This window comes from Leucopleurus acutus (genome assembly GCF_964270905.1).
Source record: "Leucopleurus acutus genome assembly, chromosome: 15".
In the NCBI taxonomy this organism is placed as follows: Eukaryota; Metazoa; Chordata; class Mammalia; order Artiodactyla; family Delphinidae; genus Leucopleurus; species Leucopleurus acutus.
In genome coordinates, this window is record NC_139157.1 from 31,267,636 (window position 1) to 31,294,186 (window position 26,551).

Sequence of the window (26,551 nt, forward strand, 5' to 3'; positions counted from 1 at the left end):
ATGAAGAAAGGCAACAAGGGAAAACAATACATTTATTAACGGGCATGAAAATGCATAAACTCACTTATAAATAAATGTAGTATAATTTACCCAGTGAAAAAATAGCTAAAATCCATGAGTAAACTGGATTTTATCTTTAAAATGATTACATATTTGATCTCTAATAATTCCCCCTCCATCATAATCTCTTAGTAGCAGCAATTTTACACTGACTACAGAAAAAGCTGTTACTAGTGATTATCGTATGGGAGGGAAACCTTTCAAGAATTTTCTTTAAAAATGAACCAGTGCAAACAAATTCAGATTATGAGGGATACAGTAAGACCGGGGGCTTATCTTCAGAAAAGTAGAAAATAAAAATCCCAAACATTCATTAAGAAATGAAAAAGCAGGGCTTCCCTGGTGGCGCAGTGGTTGAGAGTCCGCCTGCTGATGCAGGGGACATGGGTTCGTGCCCCGGTCTGGGAAGATCCCACATGCCACGGAGCAGCTAGGCTCGTGAGCCATGGCCGCTGAGCCTGTGCATCCGGAGCCTGTGCTCCGCAATGGGAGAGGCCACAACAGTGAGAGGCCCACGTACCGCAAAAAAAAAAAAAAAGCAAATTACATTTTGATCACTGAAAAGTAATACATATGGACATTATAAAACATTCTTAACCAGTGACTGCAATAATTACATTTATAAATGTTCATTCAAGTACTAGTGATCAATAAACATTCAAAGTCTCATTAAAAGTAACAATAGGCATAGATACATGTGAACAATGCTTCTTTTGATTTAACAACAAAAATCATGTCAACAGGAGACAACTTACCCTTAAAATACTGTTTTTTCTTTTTGTCTGTAAATGATTTTCCACAGTCTGTATATTTTATTTGTGAGGACCCAACGAACATCTCACAATGGCTAATTAAGAAGTCCTTTCTATAAAATGAACCTCGGTATTATAGAGATAAACATTCTAAAACACAAGTCTAGCTTAAAAATAGCAGTGCAGAATCAGTTTTCTTTGGTAAGAAACTGTTAACTCCTTACCAATGTTGGTTTGCTGTTGTGCAGACTCTATCAGAACACGTCTGTGGTATTTACCAAAGAGCTATTTAATGAGCTGAAAAGATTTCATAAACTCTGGTACCATGATAGCAATGTAGAGCTTACGTCAAAATTGCGCTGAAATCAACATCATTTCCTTCATTACTGTTGTTAATGACTCTTCCTTCAAAAAGCTCCCTCCTAATTTTGGCCTGAGTCTCAGGCTTTAATAAAAGTTCCTTTATCTGTTTCACTTTGGACTGCAGACCCATCCTCTCTCGACGCAAAGCTTCATTAATTAAGTCCCGGATTCCAATAGGTTTCTGGCCTATGGAAAAAAAATTATATGATACATTTTACATACAAATGCCAATGAAAAACATTAAATATGGTACACTGACTTATCAAAAGAGAGTTAAAAAGAAACCTTTAAAATGCTGCCCACATTTTATAGAAAAGGTTGCATTTCACCAAAAATATATCATTTACGTGAAACAAACTTACTGTAAATAAAGATCACTGCATAGCGACAGCACACATAGGACAAACATGGAACATTATGGACTAGCTGTATGGATAATAATTTCAACAGTGATCATTTTAATCATAGCACTTGCTAGCTCTGTGTGTGTTCTGGCCTCAGATGAAGTAGTCAGATGCCCTGCTAAGCAATATAAATGGTAGTATTCCATTTACGGCAAGGCCCCTTCCACGGCCTTTGCGTCCACGAGGCATCACGCAAAATACTCTCTCCCAGAGCCTCGGCTGAGGGCACGTAAAACCTGGGCCATTCTTCCTTCGTAAAATAATTTCCTCTGATAGTCCCAGCACTCCATTTCTCTTCTGCTGTGTTTCAGGAATGCAAACACATCGATCATGAAAGTATTAGGCAATCTCCACAGACTGGACAAGAGACACTTAAATAGCACAATGCAAATTAGTCCATTGACCCGGCAGAGGGGAGCAGGGATGCTTCTCACGGAGCGGCGGGGGCCTGCCTGCCTTCGGGTCTCATTTCCTGTTGTTGTCACTGTCAGTGCCATTCCTATCAGCCTCTTCAGTTTTCACAGAGCTCCCATCCCCTGGCTTGTTTTTGTTCTGTGTTTCTTCCAGATACTGCTGGACAGCCTTGAGCACCGCATTCTCCACCAGCCTCTTACTGAGCCTTACCAGTTCAGCATCATCGGGCTCACCTCCATTCTTATCACCTACATTCCACAATAGAGAAGACAGGTCACTGAGATCATATTGCCACAGAAACTCAGCATGCAGGGGCCGGCTAGTTCAGTTAGTTACAAAGAGCAAGTGTCCTTCAGTCTGGTAAACTGGATCTATAAATCCAAGAATACTGGTTTGGCTTTTCATTTGGTATTTGCAGAAGCAGGAGACTGCCTGTTCCTGAAGACTTCAGGTTGAAAAGCAGTTCATTAGCCCCAATCTTAAAATATTCTACCTAGCAATGCTGGAAGTTCCCCATTTCTACATGAGATTTTTGTTTTTCTCTCGTCCAAAAGTGATTACTACTACTAAAGTCCACATACCCACCACCTGGAGCCTCAGACATGTGAAATCACCAACAAGATGTATTTGCTTCTACTTCACCACTACCAAACGTCAGGTAATTGAGATTTCCTAATCAACTAGCCACATAGGATCAGCAATTTTATAACCCTTGGCCTGGATCGTTGTTAAAGTCTCAGTCCTCCCATGAAGACAAAAGCAATTACTACTGCTAGGAAATGGTTAAAATAAGCTTGTAAAACTAATATTCTTTTTAATTTCAGAGCTATCACTGCAATTTAAGAAATAGGAAACTCTTCGAGGAAGAGTTAGGATTATGACAGTAAATTCCTAGATGTTAGTATTTTATGGCCATTTTGCTTCCCTGCTAGTGATGATCAAGGTTAAATTATCCTTTCATTTTTCTGTAAAAGGGGTGGTTGTCACCTGTTCATATGCTGCACATTTCCCACTCATTCTCTTTCTTGTCTCCCTTAACTGAGGAAAAAAAACTAAGGGGCTCATCTCTCATGCCCAGTCAGTCCTTCATCTCCTTCCACTGAGCTACGGATCCAGGAAGGCAGATGACTGGAAGCAAAGACATCTGAGCACCTAAATATATTAAGTAAATGCTAACAGATCTCAAGGGAGTGATAGCATTACAGTAATAGTAGGGGATTTTAATACTCTACTTTCAACCATGGATAGATCATCCAGACAGAAGATCAATAAGAAAACATTGGATTTGAACTATACTTGAGGCCAAATGGACCTAAGAGACATATAAAGAACATTCCATCCAACAGCACCAGAATACACATTCTTCTCAAGCACATATGGAACATTTTCCAGGATAGATTATATATTAGGTCACAAAACAAGTCTTAGCAAATTTTAAAAAATTGAAATCATACCAAGTATCTTTTTCTGACCACAATGGTATGAAACCAGACATCAATAACAAGAGGAAAACTGGAAAATTCACAAACATATAGAAATTAAACAAACACTCATGAACAACCAATGAGTCAAAGATGAAATCAAAAGGGAAATTAAAAACATATATCTTGAAACAAACAAAAACGGGAACACAACATACCAAAGCTTATGATCCAGCAAAAGTAGTGTTAAAAGGGAAGTTTATAGCAATAAATGCCTGCACTAAGAGAAAAGGATGAGCTCAAGTAAACAACCTGGACTTGGGACTTCCCTGGTGGTCCAGTGGTAAAGAATCTGCCTTTCAGTGCAGGGGACGTGGGTTAGATCCCTGGTCAGGGAACTAAGATCCCACATGCCACGGGGCAACTAGCCCATGCGCCACACTGCTGAGCTTGCGTGCCTCAACTAGAGAGCCTGTGTGCTGCAAACTACAGAGCCCAAGCATTCTGGAACACACATGCCACAACTACAGAGCCCACGCACCCTGGAGCCTGTGTGCCACAACTAGAGAAGAGAAAACCTGCACACCACAACTAAAGAGAAGGCCACGGGCCACAGCGAAGAGCCCACGTGCCACAACGAAAGATCCTGCATGCCTCAGTGAAGATCCCGCGTGCCACAACTAAGACCCAACACAGCCAAAAATAAATTAATAATAAATAACTCTTAAAAAAAAAACCTAATTTGACATCTCAAGAAACTAAAATATAAGAACTAAGCCCAAAGTTAGCAGACGGAAGGACATAAAAATCAGAGCAGAAATAAATGAAATAGAAAAACAGTAGAAAAGATCAATGAAAATAAGGGTTGTGTTTTTGAAAAGATAAAACAAAAACAACAGACGTTTAGCTAGACTTCCAAGATAAAGAGAGAACTCAAACAAAATTATAAAGAAAGAGGAGACATTACAACTGATACCACAGAAATAAATATCATAAGAGACTACTGTGAACAATTACAGGTCACTAATCAGACAACCCAGAAGAAATGGATAAATTCCTAGAAACGTACAACCTTCACGTATGAATCATGAAGAAACAGACAATCTGAACAGACCAATAACAAATTTAAGATTAAATCAGTAATCAAAAACCTCCAACAAATAAAAGCTCAGGACAGTATGGCTTTATGGGTGAATTTGACCAACTGCTGATGTGCAATAAATCTTACTGTGCTGAGACTGCACACAACATCTCCTCCAAGAACCGCAAAGCCATTGTGGAGAGAGCAGCCCAGCTGGCCATCAGAGTCACCAAGCCCAACGCCAGGCTGCGCAGCGAAGAAAATGAATAGATAGCTCGTGTGCACGTTTTGTTTGTGTTAATAAAACCATAAAATGGCAATAAATAAAGAAGAATTAATGCCAATTCTTCTCAAGCTCTGCCAAAAAAAAAAGAAAAACAAAACACCAAAACAACAACAACAACAAAAACCCGAAGAGGACGTAACACTCCCACACTCATTTTATGAGGTCAGAATTACCCTGATATCAAAGCCAGGTAAGGATACTATAAGGAAAAAAAAAACAAAAAAAACCCCAGGCCAATACCCTCATAAATTTAGATGCAAAAACCTCAACAGAATACTAGCAAACCAAATTCAACAGCACATTAAAAGGATCATACACCACAATCAAGGGATATTTATCCCTGGGATATAAAAATGGTTCAACATATGCAAATAAGTCAATGTGATACACCATATTAACAAAATAAAGGATAAAAATCATATGATCATTTCAATATATGTAGAAAAGACATTTGACACAATTCAACATCCCTTCGTAATAAAAACTCTCAACAAATTGGGTACCGAAGGAACATATCTCAACATAATAAAGGCCGTATATGACACACCCACAGCTAACACACTCAAAGGTGAAAGGCTGAAAGCTTTCCCTCTAAATCAGAAACAAGGCAAGGGTGCCCACCCTCACCACTCTTATTCCACATAGTAATGGAAGCCCTGGCAAGAGCAATCAGGCAAGAATAAGAAAAAAAAGGCACCCAAATCAGAAAGGAAGAAGTACAATTGTCTCTGTTTGCTGATAACATGATCTTGTGCATAGAAAATCCTAAAGACTCCACCCAAAAAAACTGTTAAGACCTAATAAATGAATTCAGTAAAGTTTCAAGATACAAAATCAACATACAAAACTCAGTTGCATTTCTATACAGTAACAATGAACCATCTGAAAAAGAAATTTTAAAAATAATTCCATTTAAAATAGTATCAGAAACAATAAAATACTTAGGAATAAATTTAACCAAGGAAGTGAAATATCTATATACTGAAAACTATAAGATTCTGATGAAAGAAACTGAAGACACAAATAAATGGAAAAATACCCCATGTTCATGGACTGGAAGAGTTAATATCATTAAAATGTCCATACTATTGAAAGCCATCTGTAGATTCAATGCAATGCCTATCAAAATTACAATGGCATTTATTCACAGAAATAGAAAAAAACCCCTAAAATTCATATGGAACCACAAAAGACCCCCAAAAGCCAAAGCAATGATGAGAAAGAACAAAGCTGGAAGCATCACACTTCCTGATTTCAAAACAATATGGTACTGGTATAAAAAAAGACATACAATAGGCCGTGGAGCAGAATCACGAGCACAGAAATAAACTCACACATGTATGGTCAGCTAATATTTGGCAGTGGAGCCAAGAATACATAATGGGGAAAGGACAGTCTTTTCAATAAGTAGTGCTGGGAAAACTGCATATCCACATTCAAAAGGATGAAATTTGACCCTTATCTTATACCACTCACAAACGTTACCTTGAAATGAATTAAGGACTTAAAGCCTGAAACTATAACATTCCTAGAAGAAAACACAGGAGAGGAGAAAAGCTCCTTGACTTTGGTCTTGGCAATGCCTTTTTTGGATATGACACCAAAACAACAAGCAAAAGAAGTAAAAATCAACAAGTGGGGGCTTCCCTGGTGGCGCAGTGGTTGAGAGTCCGCCTGCCGACGCAGGGGACACGGGTTCGTGCCCCAGTCTGGGAAGATCCCACATGCCGCGGAGCGTCTGGACCCATGAGCCATGGCCGCTGAGCCTGCGTGTCCGGAGCCTGTGCTCCGCAATGGGAGAGGCCACAACAGTGAGAGGTCCACGGACCACAAAAAAAAAACAACAACAACAACAAGTGGGACTATATCAAACTAAAAAGCTTCTGCACAGCAAAAGAAGCAATCAACGAAATGAAAAGGCAACCTACAGAATAGGAAAAAATATTTGCAAATCACGTATCTGATAAAGGGTTCATATTCAAAATATATAAGGAACTCATACAACTCAATAGCAAAAACACAAAAAATCCTATTTAAAAATGGGCAGAGAGGGCTTCCCTGGTGGCGCAGTGGTTGGGAGTCCGCCTGCCGATGCAGGGGGCGCGGGTTCGTGCCCCGGTCCGGGAGGATCCCACGTGCCGCGGAGCGGTGGGCCCGTGAGCCGTGGCCGCTGAGCCTGCGCGTCCGGAGCCTGTGCTCCGCAACAGGAGTGGCCGCAGCAGTGAGAGGCCCACGTACCGCAAAAAAAAAAAAAAAAAAAAAAAAGGGCAGAGAACTTGAATAAACATTTTCCAAAGAAGACATGCAAATGGCCAACAAGTACATGGAAAGGTGTTCAAATCACCCATCATCAGGGAATGCCCTTGATTGTGGTGTATGATCCTTTTAATGTGCTGTGAATTTGGTTTGCTAGTATTCTGTTGAGGTTTTTGCATCTAAATTTATGAGGGTATTGGCCTGGGTTTTTTTTGTTTTTTTTGGTTTTTTTTTCATATAGTATCCTTACCTGGCTTTGATATCAGGGTAATTCTGACCTCATAAAATGAGTGTGGGAGTGTTACGTCCTCTTCGGGTTTTTGTTGTTGTTGTTTTGGTGTTTTGTTTTTCTTTTTTTTTTTTGGCAGAGCTTGAGAAGAATTGGCATTAATTCTTCTTTATTTATTATGGAAAAAAAACAAGAAATAATAAATGCTGGTGAGGATGTAGAGAAAAGGGAACCCTTGTGCACTATTGGTAGGAATGTAAATTGGTGCAGTCACTATGGAAAACAGTATGACGATTCCTCAAAAAAATTAAAAATACAATTACCATGCGATCCAGCAATCCCACTTCCGGGCATATATCTGAAGAAGATGAAATCACTATCTCAAAGAGATATCTGTGCTCCCATGTTCACTACAACATATTTCACAATAGCCAAGACATGGAAACAACCTAAGTGTCCATCAATGGTTGAATGGATAAAGAAAATGTGGTGTATATATATACAATGAAATATTATTCAGCCATTAAAAAGAAAGAAATCCTGCCATTTGTGACATGGATAAACCTTGAGGGCATTACGCTAAGTGAAATAAGTCAGAAAAAGACAAGTACTGTATGATATCACTTACATATGGAATCTAAAAACACTGAACTTATAGAAAAAGGAGAATGGAGGTTGCTAGGAACTGAGGGGGATAGGCTTGGAAAATATGTTGGTCAAAGGGAACACACTTTCAGATATAAGATGAATAAGTTCTGGGGCTCTGATGTACAGCATGGTGATTACAGTTAACAATACTGGATCCTATACTTGAAAGTTGCTATGAGAGTGAAGCTTTAATGTTCTCAGCATAGTAACAAAATTATAATTATGTGAAGTGAAGGGTATGTTAACTAATCTTAATGTAGCAAACAGTTCACAATATATAAATGTATCAAATCATCACCACTGTACACCTTAAATTTATATAATGTTATATGTCAATTATATCTCAATAAAGCTGAAAAAAAAAGAAGTAATTAGAACGCTCACACGTTAAACCTCAGCTCAGTTTTGGAATATCACCCATGACCTCCAGAAGCCAAAAGCCCAATGCCACACTTACGACCTCAGGTCTGGGACAGGCAGACACAAAGGGTATGAACAGGAAGATGGACATTATTTTCTAACGTCCCATGTAACAGGGATTGGAATACAAAAGCATATACGCCAAGGGTGAGAACTGGCTCCTAACCCTCCTTCTGAGTCCCACCACTTCTCCTTAACACATGTCCGAGGCCAATTATGCTTATAACCATCATTCCTAGCAACATCCAAGCAGAAGAGGGATGGTTTAAAGGCCCATCTGGACACGCTACAGTGGGAGGCCTTAGCAACTGCTCTCCCCTCAAAAGTGACAGTATGGTACTCCAGACCCATGATCAAAAGTCCTGGATAGTAAGCTTCAACTCAGTGATCTCTATACAGAATTTACTAAACTAAATATGTTAAGATACTGTTAAAAGAAAGATAAAGAAATTCATTACTAATACCACACTTGGGAGCAAGTTAAAACTATTTTTATTAGTAAGAATGAATGCGTATATTGCCTAGTATTTAAAGAATTCTATTAATCTTACAACACAGTGTTTATACTGTATAGATGTACCTCCAGATGTGTTACCTGGAACTATTTTTTAGTGGCTCTTCAAATTTAAGAGGGAAAATCAAACTTCACATGAAGAAATACTTCTCAAGTACCCTTCAATACACTGGAAACGACTCTCTACATCTGCCACCCTATTTGTGCTCTGCGTCTAGGCCAGAGATTGCATTCTTGCAACTCTTCCTGACCCCAGTCAGCTTTAAGATAACATCACTCGTCACATTACTGATACATCACCAGTGAGATAATAGGGTTGGATTTGAGTCTAAACATTACGCAGTCTCCAAGAAGCATCTCAGGTCAAAGTGTGTGCTTCAGTGATTTCTCTCAGTACACAATAAAGTGTCCCATTACTTGAAACGTTAAGGAATTTAAAACACAAAAATCTTCCCACAAAAAGTTAATTTTCCCTTCTGACTTCCGTATTTCTGTTTATGCTTTTACTATTAACCAAGACAACCAAGCTCAAAACAAGATTATTACCACCTTTAACTCTATCCAGCCTATGGGTCAAATATTAACTAGCTACAATAACAAACTAATTAACCAATCAACAAAAAATAAATTTATAAATGAATCTTCCAGATCTGTCCTGTATTCTTGCCCCACCTATGATTTCCACAAAGGCATCCTCAGACTATCAACGTTGGCCCAGGGAAAAGCCTATTGGAAGGCTCGCCACAGAGGCCTGCTAGAACGCAGCAATTCAAGAAATGCATATCTTCGTTCCAGTGAGATTTTTTTGTGTTCCCACTTTCAGTAGACTTAATTCAGCTTACTTGAAAGAGGCATTTTAAGATTAAAGTATTTTTCTTTTGACCACTACTTGAATAAAGGCATCTGTCTCCCACAGTGACCTCTAAGATAAACGACTGCATTCATTTTACCTGAAGCCTAGTTAACAATGGCAGTTCAATGTGTCACCGCAAGGTACATGATTTATCATTCGATATTCCAACAAAAGTACACACAAAAAATATTCCCAGTGGGCAGAATAGAAAACGAAATGATACAAATGAACTCACTTACAAAACAGAAATAGACACTTAGAGAAGGAACTTGGGGTTACCAGGGAGGAAGGGTTGGGGGAAGGGATAGTTAGGGAGTTTGGGATTGACAAGTACACACTGCTATATTTAAGATGGATAACCAGCAAGGACCTACTGTACAGCACAGGGAACTCTGCTCAGTGTTATGTGGCAGCCTAGATGGGAGGGGAGTTTGGGGGAGAATGGATACATGTATATGTATGGCTGAGTTGCTTTGCTGTGCGCTTGAAACTATCACAACATTGATAAGCGGCTATACCCCAGTACAAAATAAAAAGTTAAAAAAAAAATAAAATGTCTGCATTTTTTATGTTAAAAAATATTCCCAGTGTATGCAGCACTCTCTCGACAAAAATATTCTTTCTTGGTCTATCATACCTATTTGAAATGACAGATTAATCTTTCTCTTTGACACTGTTTTTTTAGAAATCCCCCCCCAGAAAATTTTTAATCAATTTCTTAGGAGAATACTAAAAATATAAAAGAAAGGGAATGAGAAATGCTATCAAGTCCACCAAACATAGTAGTGTCCCTAAAAGAACAGACTTAAGAAACTTTTCAACAAATTTGAAGGAAGCAATTCCACTCTCTGTAAGAGTCGTAACATAATTAATCCACGGTATATACCCAAGATTCAGCTTTTATTTATATTACCTGAGATCGCTGATACCAAGCCAGCACATAGATAAAATTTATATCTGTGATTATAAAAAAGAAAATAAGTGACCTTCTTTGTGGTAGCAAGAATATGTGCTACCTACTGTGATAATTTAAGGTCAATATTAATGTGGGTCAGCTGTTTTTATGTGTGAGCTGACCCAATAATTGCTTAACTGATATCACATGAAGGGCTCCAGAAACCATTACCACCCTCCACCCAATGCCAATATCTAGGTGCCTATTTGTCCTGACAAGAATAAATCATATTAATAGTTTTTAAAAGAGAACCAAAAAAATCTTCATAACAATGCCATGTAAGCTCTGAGAGAAAGGGTGCAAACACATTAAAAGTTCTCATTTGTCCCAATCAAAATCCCAGCAAATTATTTTGTGAATATCAACAAACTGGTTCTGAAGCTTACAGGGAAAGGCAAAAATAAACATTATAACCAACACAATATTGCAGGAGAACAACAAAGGCAGAGGACTCACACTACGCAACTTCAAGACTAACTATAAAGCTACAGTAATCAAGACAGTGTGGTATTGGCAAAAGAACAGACAAAAACATCAGTGAAAGAGAACAGAGAGTCCAGAAATAGACCCAGACAAGTGTAATCAATGTGATCTTTGAAAAATGAGCAGAAGCAATACAATGGAGCAAAGACAATCTCTTCAACAAATGGTGCTGGAACAACTGGACATCCACATGCAAAAAAATAAATCTAGACACAGACCTGAAACTCTTCACAAAAATTAACTCACAATGGATCACAGATCTAAATGTAAAAAGCAAAATTATAAAACCTCTAGAAGAAAACACAAGACAAAAGCTAGATGACCTTGGGGGTGGCAGTGACTTTTTAGATACAACACCAAAGGCATGATCCATGAAAGAAATAATTGATAATTTGAACTTCACTAAAATTAAAACCTTCTCCTCTGTGAAAGACAATGCCAAGAGAATAAGAAGACAAGCCAGAGTCTGGGAGAAAACATTTGCAAAAGACACATCTGATAAAGGACTGTTATCCAAAATGTACAAAGAACTCTAAAAGCTCAACAGCAAGAAGACAGGCAATCTGGTTAAAAATGGGCCAAACAGGTACATGAACACATGCTCAACATCACTAATCACCAGGGAACTACAAATCAACACCACAATAAGATATCACCTCACACCTGACAGAATGGCTATTATCAAAAAAACCCAAGAGATAACAAGTGTTGGAAAGGAAGTGGATGAAAGGGAATCCTTGGGGCTTCCCTGGTGGAGCAGTGGTTGAGAGTCCACCTGCTGATGCAGGGGACACGGGTTCGTGCCCCGGTCCGGGAGGATCCCGCGTGCCGTGCAGCGGCTGGGCCCGTGAGCCATGGCCACTGGGCCTGCGCGTCCGGGGCCTGTGCTCCACAGTGGGAGACGCCACAATGGTGAGAGGCCCATGTACCGCAAAAAAAAAAAAAAAAAAAAAAGGGAATCCTTGTTGCTGGGAATGTGCATAGGTGCAGCCACTATGGAAAACAGTATGGAGCTTCTGCAAAAAATTAAAAACTGAACTACTGATCCAACAATTCCACTTCTGGGTATTTACCCAAAGGAAAAAAACCCACTAACTCAAAGAGATTATATGCTCCCCCATATTCAAAGCAGCATTATTTACAATAGCCAAGATAAGGAAACAACCCAAGTGTCCATCAATGGATGAATGAAGAAAGAAACTGTGGTACATACATACAGTGGAATATTATTCAGCAGTAAAAAAGAATGAAATCTTGCCACTTGTGACAACATGGATGGACCTAGAGGGCATTATGCTAAGTAAAATAAGTCAGACAGATAAAGACAAATACTGTACAATATTATTTATATGTGGAATTTTAAAAAAACAAAACCCATAGATACAGAAAACAGATTAGCAGTTGCCAGAGGTGGGGGGCTGGGCATAGGTGAAATGGGTTAAGGGAGTCAAAAGGCATAAGCTTCCAGCTATAAATAAGTCATGGGCATGTAATGTACTGCCTGGCAATTATAGTTAACAACACTATACTGCACATTTGAAAGCTGCTGAGACAGTAAATCATAAAAGTTCTCATCATGAGAAAAACGAGCCTGTAACCATGTGTGGTGATGTACGTTAACTAGACTTATTGTGGCGATCATTTTGCAATATATACAAATATCAAATCATTATGCTGCCTAACTGAAACTAATATAATGTTATATGTCAATTATACCTCAATTTATAGAAATGGGCTGAGGACCTTCATAAACACCTCATCAAAGACATACAGATGGCAAATAAGCATATGAAGAAAGGCTCCATATCATATGCCATCAGGAAAATGTAAATTAAAACAATATATCATTATACAACTATCAGAATGGCAAAAACGGGAGCACTGACAACACCAAATGTTGGTGAGAATGTGGAGCAACAGGAACTCCCATTCATTGCTGATGGGAAGACGAAATAGTATGGCCACTCTGGAAGACAGTTTGGCAGTCTTACAAAGCTAAACATATTCTTACCATATGATCCAGCAATCATGTTCCTTGGTATTTACCCAAAAGAGCTGAAAACTTATGTCCACACAGAAACCTGCAGAGGGATGTTATAGCACTCTTATTCATAACTGCCAAAACTTGGAAACAACCCAGACATCCTTCATTAGGTGAAGAGATAAACTGTGGTACATCCAGATTATGGAATATTATTCAGGGCTAAAATAAAATAAGTTATCAAGCCATGAAAAGACATGAAAGTGCCTTAAATGCATATTACTAAATGAAAGAAGACAATCTGAAATGGCTACCTACTGTATGATTCTAACTATGTCACATTCTAGAAAAGGCAAAACTATGGTGACAATAGAAACATCAGTGGTTGTCAGGGGTTGGGAGAGGGGAGAAAGGGATGAATAGGTAGAGCACAGAGTACTTTTAGGGCAGTGAAAATACTCTGTATGATACCACAGGGATGGGTACGTGTCATTACACATTTGTCCAAACCCACAGAACGTACAGCACCAAGAGTGAACTGTAATGTAAACTATGGACTTTGGGTGATTACAGTGTGTCCACATAGGTTCATCAATTGTTAACAAATGTACTGCTCTGGTGAGGGATGCTGATGATGGGGATGTTATGCATGTGTAAGGGTAGAGGGTACATGGGAGATCTCTGTACCTTCCTCTCAATTTTGCTGTGTGAACCTGAAACTGATCTAAAAATAATAAAGTCTTAACTAGAAAAAAAAATATTCTCACTTGCTGACATCCCAAGTATCAAAAAACTTGAGTTGGTATCTGAACCAAGGCTTCTTAAGCACCTTCCCATCACCTGCACAATCTTGCCCTTCTCATTCCTGCAGCGTAATGTATCCTCCTTAGAAGCAAAATTCTTTTTAGCTGAGCTTACCTTTTCTTTCACCTACATAGACTAAAAGAAACACTAAATATAGATCTATAGGCTATTCAGAAAGTTGAGGTGGCACGCTCAGCTTCCTTGCACACCACCTGCAACTCATTGGAGATGAGGGACAGGTCAAGAATTGCCCCCAAGTACACATTTAAACTGACACCGTCCTCGGACACTTGTCTGCCAACACTACGGATAACAGAGTTGCTGTGAAGAAAGCTCCCCTCTTCTTGTCAAATACCAGAACTCTCCCCCACTCCCAACACAAACACACCAGAAAATGTTAGAATTAAAACAACAAAACCATATTTTAAATATTTTCTAGAATATAAAGTCCAAAGAGGAAAGAATCCTGCCTTTGTAAGTTTTATTCTTGATTTACTAGCACAGCATAGATTTTTTTAAAATGATGATGCTTTATGCACAAAAGGACAACCCCCAGGGGTTCTGGAGAGCACTATACTCCAACACTCCACCCTCACTATTTTTAAATCAGAGGGGTAGGAGTTGATTGCAATTAGACTGAATATCAATAGTAGCCTTGAGGGAAACCAAAGAGGAGATAAGGTCCAAAAGGCAGTGACCTGCAACCTCAGTGGGCAGAGGCATGATGCGGGTGGCCCCAGGCAAAGCTGTCATGATGACTAAGGGTTCTGAGCGCCTTGAGTCTTTTGCTAACACAGCTGGTACCTCCAGAGTCTTCCCTTTCCTCCACTGTTCCCCGAGTCACCGCCTGAAGCCAGACCCCTCACACATCCCTGTAGGAACCTCCAAATCACATGGCTGAAGATGATTTCTATGACTTGTACCCTCAAGATTGCCCTTCATATGGTCATATCAGAGGTGGGACACGACATATGCCCTGGATGTTTGTAGGCCAAAAACAGTCTACCAGAGAACTCTTTCCAGACATACACAACAGCCTTTTAGACAGACTTCTCCATTTCGGTCTGCAACATCAGCTTTCTGAGTTCACACTGTGATCCACATTGTTCTTTACACAATTTCTGCTGTCATGCTGTCATTTCTCATTAGAAATCTTGATGATGTGATAGAACTATCAGTGGTGATGTGGCAGAACTCCTAATGTGTGTGCAAGGAGGGAAAAATATGATATACATATGACTTTGAAATACAATTCTGCCATTTTCTATCTGCACAGGCTTGTACACAATCTCTCCAAATTTAAATTTCCCATCAATGGGCCAGGAACTTGATCAAATTGCTGAAAACCAATAACAAAAGAAAATCATAAAAGCAGCCAAAGGAAAAAGGATGCATTAGAGGAACAAAGACAAGAATGACAGCAGACTTATGCATGAGAAACAATGCAAGCCAAAATGCACTAGTACAACATCTTTACTAAAAGAAAAAGAAAAGGCAACTTAGAATTCTTCATCTGGACACATTACATTTTAAAAGTGAGGATGACTGAGGGCTTCCCTGGTGGCGCAGTGGTTGAGAGTCCGCCTGCCGACGCAGGGGACACGGGTTCGTGCCCCGGTCCAGGAAGATCCCACATGCCGCGGAGCGGCTGGGCCCGTGAGCCACGGCCACTGAGCCTGCGCGTCCGGAGCCTGTGCTCCGCAATGGGAGAGGCTGCAACAGTGAGAGGCCCGCGTACCGCAAAAAAAAAAAAAGTTAGGATGACAGAAATATTTTTTTCAGACATACAAATGCTGAATTAATCCATCATCAGCCAAAGAGCACTAGAAGATATGTTAAAGGAAAAAGTTAAGGCAGCAGGAAAATGAGACTAGATGGAAATTTGGATCTATTCAAAGATGAGAAGAGAACTAAAAACTGTACACATATAGATGACAATAAAAGACTTTCTCTCATTCTTAATCTCCTTAAAAGACAAATAACTGTTTTAAATGGGGTTTATAAAATTCATAGAAATAAAGTATATGGTAGCAACAGCACAAAGACTAAGGGAAAATGGAAATAATTGTCATAAGCTTCTTATGTTAAATGTGAAGTGGCATAATATTATTTGAAGGCACACAATTGTAAGTTAAGGATGTATATTTTGAAAACCTAGAGCAAGCACTAAAGTAAAAATAAAAAAGAGGCATAACTAATAAACTAATAATGAACCTAAGATGAAATCCTAAAACTTCTTAATATAAAATAGTGCAATAAAAGAGGAGAAAAGGGAAAAAAGAGCAGATGAGACAACTAGAAAACAACAAGCAAACTGGGTGATTTAAACTCACCCATATTGGGAGACTGGTTCAAGATGGCAGAGTAGAAGGACGTACGCTAACTCCCTCTTGCAAGAGCACCAGAACCACAGCTAACTGCTGAACAATCAGACAGGAAGACACTGGAACTCACCAAAAAAGATACCCCACATCCAAAGACAAAGGAGAAGCTGCAATGAGACGGTAGGAGGGGCACAATCACAGTAAAATCAAATCCCATAACCTCTGGGTGGGTGACTCACAGACTGGAGAACACTTATACCACAGAAGTCCACCCACTGGAGTGAAGGTTCTGAGCCCCACGTCAGGCTTCCCAACCTGGGGGTCCAGCAATGGGAGGAGGAATTCCCAGAGAATCAGACTTTGAAGGCTAGCAGGATTTGACTGCAGGACTTTGACAGAACTGGGGGAAACAGAGACTCCACTCTTGGAGGGCACACACAAAGTAGTGTGCGCATCAGGACCCAGGGGGAAGGAGCAGTAACCCCACAGGAGATTGAACCAGACCTACCTGCTAGTGTTGGCGGGTCTCCTGCAGAGGCCCGTGGTTCACTGTGGGGACAAAGACACTGGCAGCAGAAGTTCTGGGAAGTACTCCTTGCTGTGAGCCCTCCCGTAGTCCAACATTAGCCCCACCAAGGACCCTGTGGGCTCCAGTGCTGGGTCACCTCAGGCCAAAAAACCAACAGGGAGGGAACTCAGCCCCACCCATCAGCAGACAAGCAGATTAAAGTTTTACTGAGCTCTGCCCACCAGAGCAACACCCAGCTCTACCCACCACCAGTCCCTCCTATCAGGAAGCTTGCACAAGCCTCTTAGACAGCCTCATCCACCAGAGGGCAGACAGCAGAAGCAAGAAGAACTACAATCCTGCAGCCTGTGGAATGAAAACCACATTCACAGAAAGACAGACAAAATGAAAAGGCAGAGGACTATGTACCAGATGAAGGAACGAGATAAAACCCCAGAAAAACAACTAAATGAAGTGGAGACAGGCAACCTTCCAGACAAAGAATTCAGAATAATGATAGTGAAGATGATCCAGGACCTTGGAAAAAGAATGGAGGCAAAGATCAAGAAGATGCAAAAAATGGGCTTCCCTGGTGGCGCAGTGGTTGAGAGTCCGCCTGCCGATGCAGGGGACATGTGTTCATGCCCCAGTCCGGGAAGATCCCACATGCCGCGGAGCGGCCGTGCCCGTGAGCCATGGCCGCTGAGCCTGCGCGTCCGGAGCCTGTGCTCCGCAACGGGAGAGGCCACAAAAAAAAAAAGAAGATGCAAAAAATGTTTAACAAAGACATAGAAGAATTAAAGAACAAACACCTAGAAGAATTAAAGAACAAACAAACAGAGATGAACAATACAATAACTGAGATGAAAAATACACTAGAAGGAACAGCAGAATAACTGAGGCAGAAAAACGGATTAGCAGAATAACTGAGGCAGAAGAATGGATAAGTCACCTGGAAAACAGAATGGTAGAATTCACTGCCACAGAACAGAATAAACAAAAAAGAATGAAAAGTAATGAAGACAGCCTAAGAGACCTCTGGGACAACATTAAACACACTAACATTCACATTATAGGGGTCCCAGAAGGAGAAGAGAAAGAGAAAGGACTCAAGAAAATATTTGAAGAGATGATAGTTGAAAACTTCCCTAACACAGGAAAGGAAACAGCCAGCCAAGTCCAGAAAGCACGGAGTGCCATACAGGATAAACCCAAGGAGAAACATGCCAAGACACACAGTAATCAAATTGGCAAAAATTAAAGAAAAGAAAAATTATTAAAAGGAAAAACGACAAATAACATACAAGGGAACTCCCATAAGGTCAACAGCTGATTTCTCAGCAGAAACTATACAAGCCACAAGGGAGTGGCACAATATATTTAAAGTGATGAAAGGAAAGAACCTACAACCAAGATTATTCTACCCTGCAAGGATCTCATTCGGATTCAGTGGAGAAATCAAAAGCTTTACAGACAAGCAAAAGCTAAGAGAATTCAGCACCACCAAACCAGCTCTACAATAAATGCTAAAGGTACTTCTCTAAGTGGGAAACACAAGAGAAGAAAAGGACCTAAAAAAACAAACCCAAAACAATTAAGAAAATGGTAATAGGAGCATACATATCAACAATTACCTTAAATGTGAATGGATTAAATGCTCCAACCAAAAGACACAGCCTTGCTCACAGCAGTGAGAGGCCCGCATACCGCAAGAAAAAAAAAAAACCTAGAAACAAATGACAATGAAAACACAATGATCCAAAACCTGTGGGATGCAGCAAAAGCAGTTCTAAGAGGGAAGTTTACAGCAATACAATCCTACCTCAAGAAACAAGAAAAATCTCAAATAAACAACCTAACCTTACACTTAAAGGAACCAGAGAAAGAAGAAAAAGCAAAACCCAAAGTTAGTAGAAGGAAAGAAATCATAAATATCAGAGCAGAAATCAATGAAATAGAAACAAAGAAAACAATAGCAAAGAGCAATAAAACTAAAAGCTGGTTCTTTGAGAAGATAAACAAAATTGAGAAACCTTTAGCCAGACTCATCAAGAAAAAGAGGGAGAGGACTCAAATCAATAAAATTAAAAAAAAAAGGAGAAGTTACAACAGACTCCACAGAAATACAAAGCATCCTAAGAGACTACTACAAGCAACTCTATCCAATCAAATGGACAACCTGGAAGAAATGGACAAATTCTTAAAAAGATATAACCTTCCAAGACTGAACCAGGAAGAAACAGAAAATATGAATAGACCAATTACAAGTAATGAAATTGAAACTGTGACTTTTTAAAAAATGTTCCAACAAACAAGAGTCCAGGACTTGATGGTTTCACAGGTGAATTCTATCACACATTTAGAGAAGAACTAACACCCATCCTTCTCAAACTCTTCCAAAAAACTGCAGAGGAAGGAACTCCCAAACTCATTCTATGAGGCCACTATCACCGTGATAGCAAAACCAGACAAAGACACTACAAAACACGAAAATTACAGACCAGTATCAGTGATGAACACAGATGCAAAAATCCTCAACAAAATACTAGCAAACAGAATCCAACAACACATTAAAAGGATCATACACTATCAAGTGGGATTTATCCCAGGGCTGTAAGGATTCTTCAACATACGCAAATCAATCAGTGTGATACACATTAACAAACTGAAGAATAAAAACCGAATGATCATCTCAATAGATGCAGAAAGAGCTTCTGACAAAATTCGACACCATTTATGATAAAAATTCTCCAGAAAGTGAGCATAGAGGGAACCTACATCAACATCCTAAAGGCCATATATGACAAACCCACAGCAAACATCATTCGCAATGGTGAAAAACTGAAAGCATTTCCTCTAAGATCAGGAACAAGACAAGGATGTCCACTCTCGCCAGTACTATTCAACATAGTTTTGAAAGTCCTAGCCATGGCAATCAGAGAAGAAAATGAAATAAAAGGAATACAAATTGGAAGAGAAGTAAAACTGTCAGTGTTTGCAGATGACAAGATACTATACATAGAGAATCCTAAAGATGCTACCAGAAAACTACTAGAGCTAATCAGTGAATTTGGTAACGTTGCAGGGTACAAAATTAATGCACAGAAATCTCTTGCATTCCTATACACTAACAACGAAAGATCAGAAAGAGAAATTAAGGAAACAATCCCATTCACCACTGCAACAAAATGAATAAAATAACTAGGAATAAACCTACCTAGGGAGGTAAAAGACCTGTACTCAGAAAACTATAAGACACTGATGAAAGAAATTAAAGATGATACCAACAGATGGAGAGATACCATGTTCTTGGATTGGAAGAATCAATATTGTGAAAATGACTATACTACCCAAAGCAATCTACAGATTCAGTGCAATCCCTATCAAATTACCAATGGCACTCTTTACAGAACTAGAAGAAAAAATCTTAAAATTTGTATGGAGACACAAAAGACCCCGAATAGCCAAAGCAGTCTTGAGGGAAAAAAACGGAGCTGGAGGAATCAGACTCCCTGACTTCACACTATAATACAAAGCTACAGTAATCAAGACAATATGGTACTGGCACAAAAACAGAAATACAGATCAATGGAACAGGATAGAAAGCCCAGAGATCCACGCACACACCTATGGTCAACTAATCTATGACAAAGGAGGCAAGGATATACAATAGAGAAAAGACAGTCTCTTCAATAAGTGGTGCTAGCAAAACTGGACAGCTACATGTAAAAGAATGAAATTAGGACACTCCCTAACACCATACACGAAAATAATCTCAAAATGGATTAGAGGCCTAAATGTAAGACTGGACACTATAAAACTCTTAGAGGAAAACATAGGACACTCTGACATAAATCACAGCACAATCTTTTTTGACCCACCTCCTAGAGTAATGGAAATAAAAACAAAAATAAACAAATCAGACCTAATGAAACTTAAAAGCTTTTACACAGCAAATAAAACCATAAACAAGATGGAAAGACAGCCCTCAGAATGGGAGAAAATATTTGCAAATGAATCAACAAAGGATTAATCTCCAAAATATATAAACAGCTCATGCAGCTCAATATTAAAAAAACAAACAACCCAATTAAAAAATGGGCATCAGACCTAAATAGACCTTTCTCCAAAGAAGACATACAGATGGCCAAGCGGCACATGGAAAGATGCTCAACATCACTAATTATTAGAGAAATGTAAATCAAAACTACAATGAGGTATCACCTCACACCGATTAGAATGGGCATCATCAGAAAATCTACAAACAGCAAATGCTGGAAAGAGTGTGGAGGAAAGGGAACCCCCTCTTGCACTGTTGGTGGGAATGTAAATTGATATAGTCCTATAGAGAACAGTATAGAGGTTCCTTAAAAAACTAAAAATAGAATTACCATATGACCCAGCAATCCCACTACTGGGTATATACCCAGAGAAAACCATAATTCAAAAAGATACATGCACCCCCATGTTCACTGCAGCACTATTTACAATAGCCATGTCATGGAAGCAACCTAAATGTCCATCGACAGAGGAATGGATAAAGAAGATGTGGTACATATGTACAATGGAATATTACTCAGCTATAGAAAGGAACAAAATTGGGTCATTTGTAGAGACGTGGACAGACCTAGAGACTGTCATACAGAGTGAAGCAAGTCAGAAAGAGAAAAACAAATATCGTATGTTAATGCACATATGTGGAATCTACAAAAATGGTACAGATGAACCACTTTGCAAGGCAGAAATAGAGACACAGATCTAGAGAACAAACGTATGGACACCAAAGGTGGAAACTGGGGGGATGAGGGGGGTGTTGATGGTGGTGGGATGAATTGGGAAATTAGGATTGACATATATACACTAATATGTATAAAATAGATAACTAATAAGAACCTGCTGTTTAAAAAATAAATAAAAAGAAAAAAATAAACTCACCCATATTTATCATCATATAAAACATAAGATGCTCTAAATACTCCAATAAAAAGTCAGAGATTGTTAATTTGGATAAAAAACATGAATCAACAGTGAGGGCAACAAAAAAATCCTTCAAATATAAAGACATAGAAAGGTTAAAGGTAAAAGGATGGAAGAGGATGTATTATGCTAACACTAATCAAAAGAAAACTAGAGAATCAATACCAGACAAAGCAGGTTTCAGGAAAAAAAAAATTACCTGCCATAAAGAGGGATATTTTACAATTATAAGTGAGTCAGTTCATCAAGAGGAAGGATATAAAAATCCTAAATGTGTATGCACGTAATAGTAAGAGCTTCAAAGTACCTGAAGCAAAAACCAATAAAACTGAAAGTATAAAAGATAATCCACAATTACAGTTTGAGATTGCAAGGCCACTTTTATAGTTGACAGAACAAGGAGAGAAAAATTCAATAAGAACATGTAAGATGTGAACACTAGTAACCAAAACCACCTAACTGATAATTATGGAACGCTCCACCCAACAACAGAAACACACACATTCTTTTTAGTGTACAGAAAACCTTTACAAAAAGAGATCATATTCTGAGCCATAAAACAAGTCTCGGTAAATTTTAAATTATTACATTCATCCAGTGCATTGCCTGAAGCACAATGGAGTCAAACAAGAAATCAATAACAGAAAGATATCTTTCAAAGATAATCATTTTAACAGCATAACATGTGAAACAGTTAGGTACAATTCAACAAAATGTATGCAACACCTAAACACTCATAACTGCAAAATTTCCTAAAAGAAATTAAATAAGACCTGAATAGAGATAATAAGCTACACTCATTGATCGAGAGACTCAATATTGTTCAGACGTCAATTCTCCATCAATTGCTCTATAAATGCAAAACTAGAGAGTTTTGCAATCCAAACCTCACCAGGCCTTTTCATAGAAATTGTCAAGTTAATTCTAAAAGGCATATGAACATGTGAAGGAATTAAGACAGCTGAAACAATTTTTTAAAAAAGAACGAAGTTGGAAAACTTATACTACCTGATTTTTAAGACTCACATAAAGCCACAGAAATAGAGACAGTGTGGTATACGTATAAAGACAGACATATAGATCAATGAAACAAAACAAAATCCAGAAACAGACTTACAAACATATGGCCAACTGATTTTCAACAAAGGTACCAAGACAATTCAACAGAGAGAATAATCTTTTCAAGAAATGGTGCTTAGGACAATGGTATGTATAAAAAAGAACCTCAACCCTTATCTCATAGCATATATAAAAATGAACTCAAAGTGGATCACAGACCTGTTATAAGAGCTAAAATTATAAAGTCTTTAAGAAGAAAATATAGAACTTCTCAGTAACCTTGGATTAGGCAAAGATTCTTAAATAGGACATGAAAAGCACAATATATTCCCTAAAAAGGATAAATTGGACTTCATCAAAATGTAAAACTTTTGCTCTTCTTAAGATACTGTTAAGGCAAAAAAAGCAAACTACAGTCTGGGAGAAAATATTTGCAAAAATATATACATAATACATATAAAGAAAGTGTATCCAGAATTCAAAAATAACATAAAAAACAGTCAAAACGAATTGAAGCATTACTTCACAAATGATATACAGATGGCCAATAAACATGTGAAAAGATACTCAATATTATTAGCCATCAAGGAAATGCAAGTTAAAGTCACAATGAGATACTACTACTCATCCACTAAAATTAAAGTTTAAAAGATAAACAGTATCAAGTGCCGGTGAGGATGTGAAGCAAGTGGAACTCCCGTTGCTGGTGGGAATGCAAAAATGGCATAGCTGGTTTGTAAAAAGTTTGGACACCTCTACTAAAAGTTTTTCTTATGAAAGTTGGCTATATTCTTACCATGCAACCCTGCAATCTCATTCCTAGCTAGAATTGAAAACAAGTGAAATGAAAGCGTATGCTCACACGAAAACCCACACATGAATGTTTGTAGCTGCTTTATTCATAAATGCCCCAAACTAGAAACAACCGAAATACCTTCAATTGGTGAACGGCTCAATAAGCTGTGGTAGACCCACCCAATGGAATGGTACTCAGCAATACAGAGGAATGAATACTGATACGTGCAACAACACAGATGAATCTAAGGTGTGTTATGTTAAGTCAGAGCAGCCAGAGTCCAAAGGCTGCACACTGCATGATCTCATCTTTCTGACATTCCGGGAAAGTCAAAACTATCAGTACTGAAACAGACCAGTGGTTACCAGGGGCTGAGGATGAGAACGGGAGTTATAAATGGGCATGAGAGTCTATGAAGGATGATGGAACTGTTCCCAATTTTGACTGTGGTGGTGGTCATATGACTCTATGTGTTGGTTGAAACTCATAGAACTGTACACACACAAAAAGAGTGAATTTTCCTTTATGTAAATTATACCTCAATTTAAAAAATACTAATGAGAACAATTTCTTCCCCGTGATGAGGAGCTATGGAGAGGTTTATTCAACATGTGGACTCGCTGAATGGACTGGCACCCTATCACTCTTTGCAATTAGCATGGTAGCTAGTAATAAGGATGACTTTCTCAGCTCCTCTCTCTGTTCTAAGATACACACCTCAACTGTGATACCTGCAATCTCTCCCAGCTGCGGGCCTCAGATTCTCAGGTGCTTTCCTTCTGAATCATATTTTTTCTCTTGTGCTCAACATCAAAATTTGAAAATAATTTCCAGTGAAAGAGACTGGGGTAGTTTCTGAGCATGAATAAAGCCAAATCATTTTAATTTTCCTCCTCAGCGTATCAGACACGTATCACTTGCTCCAATCTGCTCAAAGACTGCAAACTAAATTGGTACCCAGTACTTGACTGACAAGTGATTACCGTCACTCTGTTGCTGAAATCTATTTCCAAGGGGCACTGTACTCACTGTGGTTTGTTTTGTTCACTTGTTTTGCCTTGTATTGTTTGTAGTTGTCTATCTGCTGTTCTATATCATAAATTGCTCTCTATTCAATGGAAACCGTGGTTGTTTCCTCCCTAAATTTTGATTCCTGTATTTGTTCAGGTAGGAATATAAGGAGTTCTCAATATCCCTGACTGTTTGCTCAGGACCACTATATGTCACTTTATGCAAAGATGATTGAGGAGTGCAATTTGAGCAGTGATAAAAGAAGCAGATGTTCCAAACACAAGTCCTGGTGCAAAGAAGTATCAACAGAAGTACAGCTATCACTGGAAAATTATTCTTATGACAAAGAAGAAATAAATAAGTTTCAAACATGTCAAAAGCATAGATTTTCAAATAATCATGCTCTTGTCTGGCAGAAAAACAAGGAGGCTAGGAAATGAGCCTTAAAATGAGCCTTGAATCTTAGAATTATTATGGTCATGTAATTTATTATCTTCTATTTAAGAGAGTTTTACATAAAACTTAAAAGTACGACTAACTAGAATTAATTTTCACTTGTTTGACGAACACACCTTCTCATGATAATATATACTTTTGTTTCTAGGCTGACGTTCCAGGTTGGGAGTTGATTCAAGCAGAAATAAAGGTCACTTTCCTGTTTTGAAGGCAATGTTCACCAACGTAGATCAGCAGCATAAATGCTGCCATTAATCTAACTGGTGAAATAAATCATAATTGTAGATATCACTTTACCTCTTTTATAAGCAATAAAGACACACCCTGATCAGAAGGTTCCAAAGGCTGAGAAAAACCCCACGGTACCAGGTCACTATATAGCAATAGCAGGAATGCACCCCTCCATCTGTTTAGGTAACACTTCATACTTTCCAAAGTGCTTTCAGAAACATTCTCTCATTTGGTCCTCAAAGAGATCTTACGAGGTTAAGATAAGTATTATTCTTCCATATTACAAGTAAGAACAATGAGATACAAGAGGCTACATAAATTGCCTAACAATACCACACAAAAGTGATGGCAATCCATAGCTCCCACCCGAAATCAGGAAGATGAATTCATCCAGGGCACCCACACCCCGGCAGATACTCCACAGCTCCCTGGTGCACCCTCATCCTGGGGAAATGAAGGTATACATGTGAGAAACACCACCTCATTTAATGATTGGTTGACTGGAAAAGAGAAAGATTCAGAAGCTTTCGCTAGCAGATGGCAATTTTTATTTTATTTTTTTTTGAAAATTTTAGACTAAATAATGGATGTTGATGAATGTAGTACAATCCCTTCCTTCCTTCCGTCTTCCTTCTCCCTTGCTCTCCTCCTTCCTTCCTTCCTTCCATCTTTCCATCCACACAGTCCCTGAGCACCCTCTATTTGTGATAAGCATTGTTGCTGTGAATAGAGAAATGGGCCCTGCCTTCAGGGAACCTGCAACTGAGTAGAGGTACAAGTGTGTGTTCATAAATAAGGGCTCATGAATGCTCTGAAGGACAGATGTACAATACAGAGTGGATCCATAAAGAAAAGAGGGATCAGTTCTATTGAGGAGAAAATATCGAAAGAAAGTGTCATGCTGGAGGTGATGCTTGAGCTGGATCTTGTGAAATGAGTGTTTCTCAGGCATGACAGGGAAGGAAGACCAGGCTGGCCTGTCTGGGAAACTGCAGAACTCGGCCTAGTATAAGGTGACTGAGGAGGTGGCAAGGAGGGAGAATGATGAGGCTGGGAATGTACACAGGAGAGACCACGAAGGCTCCTGTAGGACACGCTGTGGAGTTTGTACATGTCTTGTTTCTAGAGCATCTAGTATCATCAAATGACACTTCTAGATTCTGAGATATACACAAATTACTAAGGCTTGTCTTCAAGGAATTGCTTATTTCGACTCATGAGGTATAATGTTAAAGAAAATTAGATTTTCACAACCCTGCTAATGC

General features: G+C 38.9%; 1 protein-coding gene across 4 annotated transcripts in view; it reads right to left on the reverse strand.

The window, feature by feature from the left end:
* Positions 1 to 589: 589 nt before the first annotated feature.
* The window catches only part of AKAP7 (A-kinase anchoring protein 7), a 153,590-nt gene continuing 127,628 nt past the window's right edge, over positions 590 to 26,551 (reverse strand). For 3 of the 4 annotated variants that reach the window (XM_082856008.1, XM_082856006.1, XM_082856005.1), the window contains one exon: positions 1,271 to 2,241. In XM_082856008.1, the coding sequence (XP_082712134.1) occupies positions 2,045 to 2,241 (197 nt within the window). In that variant the 3' untranslated portion in view covers positions 1,271 to 2,044. Of the gene's footprint in view, positions 2,242 to 26,551 lie in introns of all 4 variants that reach the window. The other variant, XM_082856007.1, reaches the window with a different exon arrangement.